This window comes from Siphateles boraxobius, unplaced genomic scaffold (genome assembly GCF_051911475.1).
Source record: "Siphateles boraxobius isolate OS27281-9 unplaced genomic scaffold, OSU_SipBor_1 16, whole genome shotgun sequence".
Classification (NCBI taxonomy): Eukaryota; Metazoa; Chordata; class Actinopteri; order Cypriniformes; family Leuciscidae; genus Siphateles; species Siphateles boraxobius.
This window is the reverse complement of record NW_027508766.1, coordinates 17396006-17408219: the sequence shown is the minus strand read 5'-3', so window position 1 is coordinate 17408219 and position 12214 is coordinate 17396006. Positions and strand designations below refer to the sequence as shown.

General features: G+C 41.5%; 1 protein-coding gene across 4 annotated transcripts in view; it reads right to left on the bottom strand.

Annotated features, from left to right (window-relative positions):
• The window catches only part of pappab (pregnancy-associated plasma protein A, pappalysin 1b), a 139548-nt gene that overhangs the window by 79654 nt on the left and 47680 nt on the right, over positions 1-12214 (bottom strand). For all 4 annotated transcript variants that reach the window (XR_013204179.1, XM_077231867.1, XM_077231868.1 and 1 more), the window contains exons 8-10: positions 8729-8857; positions 8430-8521; positions 916-1112 (exon numbers count right to left, since the gene is read on the bottom strand). Coding sequence is in view for 3 of the 4 variants with exons in the window: in XM_077231867.1 (XP_077087982.1) it covers positions 916-1112; positions 8430-8521; positions 8729-8857 (418 nt within the window). In the remaining variant the exon portion in view is untranslated. The remainder of the gene's footprint in view (positions 1-915; positions 1113-8429; positions 8522-8728; positions 8858-12214) is intronic.

The window sequence follows — 12214 nt, the reverse complement described above, 5'->3', positions numbered from 1 at the left end:
ATGTATCATGTTGAAATATCCAGGGAGTAAAACAACACAGTTTTTTAGGCGTCCCTCAGAAAGAGCCAATTCTTTACTACTTCCATGTGTGAAGGGTTAGAGCAATATCTCAAATCTCTCCTTAACAGAATGTGCTTCTCAGCCATTTATTGTGAAAAACTGCACATTTCAATCTGACTTCATCGTCAATATAACACAATATTTTAGATCTGAGATTTTTCTGTTAACTTCAGTTCATAAATAATAACTGCTCATTTCAATAAGGCACCATTTCTCATTGAAAGACCACATAAAATGGCATAGAAAGTGGTTTCCTTTCATGGGTTTATGTGTTTTCCTATTCAAACAGGAAGTTTGAATCAGACTTTTTAAAATATACATTGGCCTTTTGTTTCATTGCAGCCATGCAAAATGATTTGATTCTTGCTAGTCGATTACAGGTGATATTAGTGGGAGGGACATTCTCATTTTTAGAGCATTTGTTTAGTGGAAAATTATGCATAATATTTTCTTTTAATTAATTCCAGTTGTATTTAATTTAATAAAATATACATATACAATACTATACATAATACAAGAAAAAATACACTGACATTATGCCATCAACATTTTATGGGGTATTCAGCACATACTACAGGGTGTACAGTATGTGCATATGTGAAGGTATGCTTGTAAAATTTCATCCCCCAGTTTCACAGACGTGGGTTAAGCCTAGTCCCGGACAAGCAAGTTGCACTGGCACATCTTAAAATATGTCAGTGCCATTGTTTTGTCTCAAGATGCACACTAGTAATGTTTATATCTAAGGTATTTAATGTACTTAAATGTCCAGACCTAATCCTGGTTTAATATTAACCCTGTCAGTGAAACCAGGCTAGTGTCTCTTTAAGCATACGCAGTGATATGTGGTCTCACCTTCGTCACTGCAGGATATCCAACAGCCACCTCTGCTGGACAGTGCATCTTCTCCTCATTGGACACCTGCACCTCAGTGGCCCATTGATCCAGGAAGCCACTTGGGGTATAAAGACCACAGTCCCTTACACTTGCCTCCCGCTCAAAGTCCTCACACACACCATCACCATCGTAGACGTAACACAAGCTGGGCTCATCTTCAGAGGAGAGAGGCAGAGATGAACGGGTATTAGAGCAATACTGAACCACTGCATATAAATCCCATTTCAAATGCTTAGATAAGCAGACTGTTATAACTGGTAGCAGTTAATCCCATCCTCAGCCTTAACCTTGACCCAGTGGTTCTCAGACATGTTCAAGTGGCGAACGACGAATTTTCAGACCACCTCTACTCATCTGCCTCAAAACAATTATGTACAGTTTCATGTAATGGAAAACAAATCTTGATTTATACTCATTTGAAATAGTCTAGCTGTTTTTTTGTTTGTTTGTTTTTAACACTGAAATTTGGTACAGTCACTTGTTATTTTTTATTGTTATCTGCCTTGGATTAAGGAATGATTGTATTTTACTTGGGAAAAAGGTTCTGAAATAATATGCAAAAAAATTTTGATAAATAAATACTTGTGTGGGTAAGTAATAACTAGTTTGTGTTGTAAGTTTAACAGCTTAAAATATTGATGATAAAAGTGCAGTTTTAAAATGATCTCACTTACTGTAGCCAACATGTTGTCATAAAAAAGTAAAAACAAGAAGAATATTTGAATATTTGAAAGGGAATGCTAAATAAATTACACGTTAGCAATCTGAAAAATATGCAAATAAATAAATAAATAATTTTGATAATCAATTATTGCAATAATAATAATAATAATAACAACTTTAAAGAAGTGATAATATAACAGGAGTAAAACATTTTTCCTCTAGGATTAAAAAAACAGCTGATTTAAGTAAAGGACATTCTTTTTAGATTGTCATAAAGATTGTTTAGAGCACTCATTGTTTTACTTGGCATTACTTCACAGTGTTAATAAATGCTCTATTTTTTTACTGGCTTTCAAACAAGGACAGTCATAAATCATCATTCATGATGACAGATTGATTATCTTTTATTACTGTACTTCATGTATCAGCAGCCTAGACACATTTCCAGCAAACTGATCCCCTCAATTAAAATCCCACTGCCATTATCAGGTGATGTTTTTTTTTTAATAAGAGGTCTTGTGTTGTTTTGTGTTGTTTGTTCTTTTTGTGCCCTGATATGTCCCATCCCTGGCTTCGCCCAGGCCCTGAGGTGTCAGCAAAATCTGAACGAGTATAGCTGACACTAAGGGAACGTGCTTTTAACTGCACCGTTCTGTCACCTGTTCAGTCCAGCCATCCTTGCAATCAACAGCTAGGTGTCAATCAATGCTAACAGCAGTCAGGAAACATGTTTGCAAGATGTTCACTTATCAAACCAAACACTCTTTCCCCAGCAGGCTCCAAAGAATATTAACAAGGACAGACTATGTAAAGTAATAGGCATCCTCAGGTGCACAGCAGCCACAGTACATCATTCAAAGGAAGCTACTATGTGTAAAGGGCAGTAAGATCCATGCTGCACCTTGTCACATCACTTCCTGTACTAAAAAAGAACTGTAATAACAATGTGTTACTGTGTACGGTTCGCGTGACACGTTAAAAACAATGCTGGAAAAAAGTGTATGGCTGACGTAACCATAGATCTTTGCCCTTCTGCTTGATCAGAGGTTTGTCTTGCGGTTCGTTCAACATAAATGCGAGTCGCATTAGCTGAAAAGCTGAGATGAGACATTTTATTTCTGTCAAGCATTCTGCTATTTTGGACAAAGCAACCAACCAAAAATTGAGACGTTGTTGAAAGTGACATAGAAAGCTCAAACTTTCCACACAAAGATGTAGAAAAGCAAGTAGAATGTGCTGAAAGTCAGTGGCTATTATTTAAAGTGATAGTTCAGCCAAAACCAAAAATTCTTCATTGACTCACCCTCATGCCGTTCCAAACATGTATAGCTAAAAATTTTTTTCAATGGAAAGCAAACGTTTTTTTTGTTTTTTTTAACAATGCACTGGTTGACCTACTACTAACGGCAAATATTATGAAGTGTTCATATGATGGGCACTTTACGATCCCATGAGGCCACGGGAGAGTATTTGTGAATGGCATGAAGCCACTGGTAGTTCACATGACAGTGACAAAATGGAGAATTTAGTGTTTGAATTACATTCATAATACTACACACATTTATACTACACAAACTGTACGTTTGTAGCAGTTGCGAAGTAATTACTTATTTAAAATAAGTACCTATTTAGAGAGTATGCAAGAGTATCCAGCCAGGATATATGGGGTCATTAAATCATTAATTGTTTTTGGTTTTGTTCATTTTTGAAAAGTTGGTGACACTCGACAATATCATAGACAATACACATTTCATAGACTGAAGATTTCAAGCTTCAAAGTGTCATAAAATGTATCCATGCCCTACTAAAAATCCAGCAGAAGATTTGTTTTGCATACTGGGACCAGCATGGGATTTTGCCAGCTCAGTTTTGCTTGAGAACAGCACGATTATTCTAGTCCTCTAGCTTGACCAGCACGATACCAGCTCTAACCAACATAAACCAGCCTGGACCCAGTGACTCCTGCAGCAGTACGGCTGTGCGTACCAAGAGAGGGCGGTAATTAATGGTGTTTTTAATTTTTTACATTATTTTTAAATTGATTATTAATTTATCTATGTACACTCATTACATTGAGAAAGCAAGAGAGAATGAGGGTAAAATTAAGGTTTGCGTTTGTGTGTTGTAAAGTCAAATGTGTGCAATGTGCGTGCATGGGTGGGGGATGGGTGAAAATAAATCTGATTGGCTAGTTTAGTTTTGTTTCAATAGCGCTTTTTCCATACACGAAAAATGACATTATAGATAGTTAATGTTTAAAACCAGGCTCAAAATGAGTAAACACCCTCAAAAACAACTAAACTTGATTGAAACATTTACAAAAAGGCCTAAAACTATTGAGTAGGGATGGAGAAAGGAAGCCTCTTAAATCTTTGAAGCTTTTCTCTGATTGTTTCGGGAAAAGATTCGAAGCATCAAGAGTGTCGAAAACAGTGCCGTCTTGTGGCAGGTCAAATTTATAGCAGCCATAAACCCAAGAGCGCAACTCGGTTGTTTTATCCATTAAGCACAAATAAAAGCCTGACAATGTTTTCTGATAATATAATTCACATATTAAAGTGTGGCAATAAATTAAATGTAACAGCAACGATAATTATAATAATATTTATATTATAATAATCTATTTAACAACAGAGTTGTTTGAGGCAATAAACTGTGCTCTAATTATTTTATGTTTTTTTATACTGTTTACTGTTACTGATAATGTTATATAGGCTTATAAAAAAATTTAGTAAATGGACATGAACTTCCATAAACCCAGTAGTGGTCTGGGTTCAAACAATCCGACACGCAAAGTGAAGCATTCAAGTGACTGGAAAGAAAGTGAGGATACTTTTTTCGTTGATCACGTGTTTCACTGAAAACAATACGTGTTTCACTGAAAACGTCTCGGTTACGTATGTAACCCTCGTTCCCTGAGTAGGGAACGGAGACGTTACGTCGGATGACGAAGAATGGGGTTTCGCTTAGAACACCTATCGACCTCGAGTATTACAAAACGAGCCAATGGCAAAGAAATGCCATGGGTCTGCGGAATTTGCATAGCGTAACTCCGCCCCACCTCGTGGGTATAAAAGGAGGAAGCCGGCAACATGCAGATATGTTTCTTCGCTGAGGAGCCAAGACTGAGCTCAGGCGATCCCCGCGGTACAGCGGAAAGCGGCAGGCAGATGTTACGTCTCCATTCCCTACTCAGGGAACGAGGGTTACATACGTAACCGAGACGTTCCCTTTCGTTGTCACTCCGAGTTACGTCGGATGGCGACGAACGGGGTTACCAGTCTAATCACGCCACCTTCTCGGCTGTCTTGGAGTGGCCCTGCTACCAACTCCTGGAAAGTACTGAGTCTCATCTCTGAGCAGCCCATCTCAAAAGTGCCGCTTAACCCGGAGTTTAGCGGGGGGCGGGGCTGGAGAGGGCTGTGGCAGCCCCCCTATGGTCTTCCAGAGCCAGGCCCGGGTGAACGGGCGAGGTTGGAACCATGGGAGGGCGGTGGGCAGACTGAGGGATCTGAGCGGACGGCGGGGCCGTCGGGCAGAATAACCTCAATCTGCTCACGGGTGGTTGAGAACTGTTGGGCAGAAGCACTCAACCGCACCGCCGAAGAGGCCGACCTGGGAGATGGGGGTGTTGAGCAGACGGGTCTGCCCGACATCATGCACATCAGACCGGTCAGCCCCAGAATGGTGAACATCACCTGACTCCGAGAGCCTACGACCACTTTCATCGCTTGGAGAGCAAGGTCAGTGGCGGCGCGCAGCTCACTGAAGAGCCTCGGATCAGTCCCACTCTACTGCATGTCCATGAGCATCTGGGTCGGGTAGACCAGCAGAACGGTCATGGGATGCAGTGAGGCGGCTGCCTGTCCGTGACACTATAGGATTTCGCCACAGATTAGTGTAGACGAAAAGAACTACAGGCTTTGGACGGGTGCTTAGGATTGCGCCGGGAAGCACTCTGAGGACACAGTAGCATGGCAACAGAGCGTTCAACCGGGGGGACCCCAGTGTACCCATGGGCAGCGGCCCCTGAGGGGAGGAAAGGCGGATGAGACCAACGAGCGGACCCGTGATCTCATCATGCACGTCCGGGAGGAAAGATATTGGGGTTTGCCGGGAACGCGGGTCGGCGGCCTCACCCAAAAACCAATCGTCCCGGGAAAGCATGGCCGTCATCTCCGGATCAGACTCAGGCACAGCCGTATGCACACCAGAGGGAGGCAGCTGTGACGAGTCGTTATTTCCAGATGAATCAAGCCCACCTAGTGATGCTGCTACAGACACAGCATCATCCTCTGTAGCTTCAAATGAAAACACACGGGCCACCCGAGGGTAGACTCGTGGAATCATCAGTTCGATAGCGGGCACCGTCATTAAAGAGGGGGGCTGGGGTCACGGACACAGAGTCGGCGCCTTGTTCCAGACCAACACCCTCAGCTCAACCTGGCCACCAGCCGAAGATCGGGGGGTGGATGAGGGGACTCTCACTCTTGCGAGTTCACCGAGTCTCGACCTATATATGACGCGATGATCACATTCCCAGAGAGAACATTAGTCACCCACGAGCGCTGTTCAAGCATGATCAAAGCCCAACACACTAGACAGCGCTCGTGCCCATCAGAGTCCGATACCAGTCCGCTGCAACCAGAAATGCACGGGCGAGCCGTCTTTAAAAAGACGTGCGAGCTCTTTTATGAGAGGAAAAAAAAAAAACTCTGCGATGTTGAAGCGCACAGGGAGACACACACACACTGGCAGATCACTGCACAGATCAGCAGGCACTGTGAGCTCGCTGCAGATCACCGTCACACCAACACCGGAGAGAGAAGCTCGTCTCGTAGAGCGAAGTCAGAGATGACTATGGAGTGAAAAAATACTCTTGGCTCCGAAGCGAAAACATATCTGCATGTTGCCGGCTTCCTCCTTTTATACCCACGAGGTGGGGCGGAGTTACGCTATACAAATTCCGCAGACCCATGGCATTTCTTTGCCATTGGCTCGTTTTGTAATACTGGAAGTCGATAGGTGTTCTAAGCAAAACCCCATTCGTCGTCATCCGACGTAACTCGGAGTGACAACGAAAGGGAACAATACGCGCTCTAGGACAAAGCCGCACAATGACTGGAGTAACGTAAAAAATATATAAAAAAAAAATCACAAAGCATCTAATCTCCACAATCATTCATGCATCCGGTTTTCGATTTCGCATCGATTTGCATCAAAGCAATAACTGATTCAATTGCTTTTAGAAGACAGCCGGGAGTGGGGTGGGGAGAGGGGTGTGACTCATGAGCTTTATTTCAAGTTTTCTGAAGCCATGTGATAGAAAACGAATGTGATGTGACGAACAGACTAAAACAAACTGAAGTCGTTATTCACGGAATATTTTCTAATCCAGTGAGCTGTTAACTGTTGCGAATGAGATGACTTCAAGAACCGGATCAGTCTGATTTATAAACAAATCATTCGGACAATGTTTGTAAATAGGATACAATTATTAATTGAAAGATTACAACTACAACAACAACATAAACAATAAAATGTATGTCTCTGTGATTTTTTTTTCTTTTTTGCATTTTTGATGTAAATGACAAAATTTCATTTTGTGTCAACTGTTTCTTTAAGGCAGCCAAAGATGCAAACTCATTGAACCTACATCCCCCCAAAAAAGGGCAAAAAAGCCGGAACTGCCAATTAAGCACTGTCGGGTACTAGTGCAACCTCAGACTTCTAGAGGTGTCCTAGAGGTCAGACAAGACTTCAGCTAGATGAATGTTGGCTACATTCAACAGCGAACTTCAAAAGCCCTTCTTATCTGTCCCTCTTTGCAGTCTCTTTTCTTCTCTCTGTCTTCTTTTACTCCACTCTAGTTTTCTGTCCACACGTTTAGAAGAAAAGGGGATTGTTGCATCACTGCTAACAGGAAGTGCCACAAAGGTCCGCTAGTGCTCGTTAGACAGATCTTAGAGCTCTACAGCAAAGAGTAAAGTCTTTTGTGAGGGGACTTAAATGTCTGTAAGAGGGTCCAATTATGCGCCCAATTGTTTTGACAGAACTGATTAGCTCACAACTTAAAGCACTCCATTAACATCACAACCAGCTAACAAGTTTTGTGCTATAAAGAGATAGTACGACAGAACTTCTTGGTCTTTCACACATTGTCAGTGTAGGACACTATGTGACACTGATGACAGCCTGAAGCCATGAGATTGATGGCAGGACACCCGGGTAGAACTGACATCAATGGAGCGCTGAGAAGTAATAAGCAATATAGCTAAATGGTGATGCTACGCATTATATACTTTATTATACATCTACTGTATTGTACTTTCTTGTTGAAAAAGTGATAAATAAATAAGCATTAAAATAATATTTCACCCCTAAATGAAAATTCTGTCATTATTTACTCAGCCTTATGTCATTCTCAACCCATATGCTTTTTTTGTTTGTCGTACACAAATGGAGGTATTTTGAATAATCTTTTCCATACAAGGACAGTTATAGAACTGTCTGACCACGTATGTCAAGTTCCCAAAACAAGGGGGGAAAAAAACTAAAAGTGTTCTGAAGCCATAACGTAGCTTTGTTTGAGATACATACTGAAACCTGAACGTCTTTGTTTTCCCCAGAAAAAAAAAATAAAAAAAATAAAAATAATAATAATATATATATATATATATATATATATATATATATATATATATATATATATATATATATATATGGGTTGGAATGACAAGAGGCTAAAAAAGGACTAAGTTTATGGACTATTCCTTTAACATTTCTACCTATAGTTGTCATTCACATACCAACACAGTTGAATAACGGCTCTTTCTTGCATTGGTTTGAGCAGCCATCTCCATTAGCGAAGTTCATGTCATCACATTGCTCTCCAAGATATCTGAAAGGCAAACACATTTAAGTCATTAAAAGAGTTACATCAAACAATTAACATCACTGCTACATAGCAGCTAATTGCAAAAAAAAAAAAAAATGTTTCAAATAAATGTATGTATATGTTACTGCATAGGCTTGAGGGGAAAAAAGCGTGTAAGCACTGCATTCAAGTTCACTGCATATGCAGTGAGAGTAAAGAGAGTGAACTGACTTTTGGATGAGTCCATCTCCACAGTAGGGTGAGCCCAGCTGGTGAGAGAGAGGTGGAGATGGTTCACTCTCTGCTCTTCTAGATACTGTCAGCACATGGTAGGTGTAGGTTTCATCAGACTTTAAGTCCCTGGAACACATAAACAAGAGCTATTAATGTGTTTTTAAACTTGCAAATTATGGGCTGGTTTATGGAAGCCTGCATTCCTAAAAATGTAGTAGAATTAAATGTTGCGGGGCCTTATATATTTATTTTTGCATACAAATTTGAAACACTTTTATTCAGCTAGTTGAGGACACATTAAATTAATTAAAAAAATGGCAGTAAAACATTTAGAATGTATGGAAGCATATGGGTAGCAATATTCAATTTGAAATGTAATTTGCAAAAGGACAATGCAATATGTAAAATTACAAGGCATTTCTGTATTTAAATTTACATTTTCCATTACATTTGTGCAACGTTGGTGCAAAATGAAAATAAAAAATAATTTATATAATGTACATTTGCCAGCGGGACAAGGCGGTGACAAGATTGGCTTGGAATGCATTCTTTTAAATTGCACACTGAATTTTGCTACATTCATGGTGGGACATTTAATGAAAATGCAATCGCAAGTGTCTTAACTGTGAGTGTAAATGCAATTAAGAAAAATAACATTTAAACGATCATTTTGCTACAGTTTTTGCTTGAACATGTTAAACATATCTAATCATTTATGTAATACATTTTAATTTTGCAACTTATAAAGCATTAAAATATGTATTCAATTTACATATTAAAACTAGTGTATGAAATGACAAATGTAAATTATGTAATTGAATTATCATTTTAATTTTGCACCAAACGTTGCACAAATCAAATGTAATGGAAAATGTAAATGTAAATACAGAAATGCATTGCCATTTTACATATTGCATTGTCATTTTACATATCGCATTGTCATTTTGCATATTACATTATAAAAATTGTATATAGCTACCCATATGCTTACATAATATGGTAATAAATAATAAATTACTTTATCAAACCTTCAATAGCAATCTGCTTACCTTGACCTATGTTTGTTAAGATATTAACACTGTTTAAATATTTATAGCTGAGAGATGGAAAATTGCTTTTGAATGAATGTTTATGGGACAGTTCTAGTGTTTGGCATTATATAAGGCAATAAGCACATAGTCCATTAATTTAAAGGGATTTTGTGCAAAACAAACTGTCCCCTTTCATCCTCAAGCACCAACAATTAGATGCTAAGGAAGGATGGCTATTGTAATGTGACCCTATATAGAGTACAAAGCGTGCTGTACTTGGCACTCGTCATGACTGTAATACAACCCCTCAGGTACATGAAGCGCAAGACTCAGCTGAAACAGCGCAAAGTAAAGCTCCAGTCATCATCTGTGCCGGGATCTACACTGATCCGGATACATTTGAAAACATCTTTTTCTCTACATTTTGGCCTTCTGTCCACACAGAGATGGCATTTTAGTCCAGAAAATACTGAGCATTTTGAAGAAGCTTTCCCAAGTGGATAAATTATAAAATGCTGTTTTCGCATTGTAGTATGGACTGTAAAAATGGATCGAATTTGAATACGATGATGTATAGTCATGTGACGATAGAAATCGCACTCGGTTACTAACGTAACCTCGGTTCTCTCTAGAGAGGGAACGAGTACTGCGTAATATCTTACGCTATGGGGAAAACCTCTTTTCCACGAGATATTGAAGCCAAAAATTATCCTTAAAATTAATCAATGTAAAACGCTTTGCGACAGCATGCAGACATAGGCAAGGCAGCTTGCGTGCCTATTGGCTGACCTGTGGCAAAAGCAGCCGCCTATCGACAGAGGCCCTGCGAGACATGACACCCAATGGGGCACTTTGCGCCCATATACGTCACGTCCCGCCAGAATAGGCGTGGCCTTGGCCTATAAATACAGATCGATAGGCTGATACAAACTGGTTTTCATCGCTGAAGCGAACCAAGCTGTAGTATGCACGGCAAGATACGCAGTACTCGTTCCCTCTCTAGAGAGAACCGAGGTTACGTTAGTAACCGAGTACGTTCTCTTACGAGAGTATCTCTCGTACTGCGTAATATCTTACGCTATGGGGAACACAATGCAACACGCCGTGCGTACTGGGATCCGACACTAAAGTCCCAAGGGCAGTAGCCCGGGGCCCATATAGTGTATAATCACCATAGACTCACAGAGAGTCGGGGAAGAGAGCATCCTAGAGGAGCTAGTTATGTTAACAGTGTTCCACACAGACAGGGTGAACTTGTTCAGCCTGAACTGGGTAACAGTACGGGTTATTCAGCACCCATGGAGCTGTTCTCTCGATCAGTGTGCATAAGCAATGACTCAGTATTCTGCGCCGGCACAGTGGGACAGATAATACTGAATTCTAGACCGACAGCAGCTTAGCCTGTAAGGCGGGAACCTCTAGGTTATAAAACCTTATAAATGTAGACGGCAAGGCCCAGCCTGCCGCCATACAGATATCTTGAAAGGAGATCCCGCTAGACCACGCCCACGACGAGGCCATACCTCTCGTGGAGTGCGCTCTGACACCCAAAGGACACTGCAGGCCCTTAGAAGTTTAAGCCAGCACTATGGCATCAACTATCCATCTGGATAGGCTCTGTTTTGATGCGGCCAGTCCCTTGGAGCGTCCGCCAAACAAAATGAAGAGCTGCTCTGTCTGTCTGAAGACCGACGAGCGGGACACATAAGCTCTCAGTGCCCTGACAGGACAGAGGAGACTTGCATCCTCCTCCTCATCACGAGCCGGGAGGGCGCACAGGGATATAACCTGGGCCCTGAACGGTGTGTTGAGAGATTTGGGCACGTACCCGTGCCTTGGTTTGAGTATGACTTTCGAGTGATTAGGCCCAAACTCCATGCATGAAAGCGCTTGCAAGTCCCCTACACGCTTCACTGAAGCGAGAGCCATAAGGAATACCGTTTTGAGAGACAGATGTTTCATGTCTGACAAATGGATTGGCTCGAATGGGGCACCTTTCATGGCTTCCAAAACCATAGAAAGGTCCCAAACAGAGACTGAGGGGGGTCTGGGAGGAATCGCTCAGCCAGGTCGTTTTTCCCCCAGTGACTGGCCAGACGTCGGTTTTGCAAACGCCGCTATGGCCACCACATACACTTTGAGCGTGGATGGGGTCCTACCCTTATCCAGCAGCTCCTGAAGGAAGGAGAGCACTTCCGTAACCCCGCAGTCTGCGGGTGAAAAGCCCTGAGCTTGACACCAGGCAGAGAATACTGACCACTTCGAGGAATAGAGCCATCTAGTAGACGGGGCTCTAGCCTGCGTGATTGTATTTAACACTCCCACTGGGAGGTTAGCGGGTACCCGTTGATGGCCCATGCATGTAGGGACCATACATCCGGTTGAGGATGCCAAATCGAGCCCTTTGCCTGAGAGAGGAGGTCTCTCCTCACCGGTATCGCCCACGGGGCAG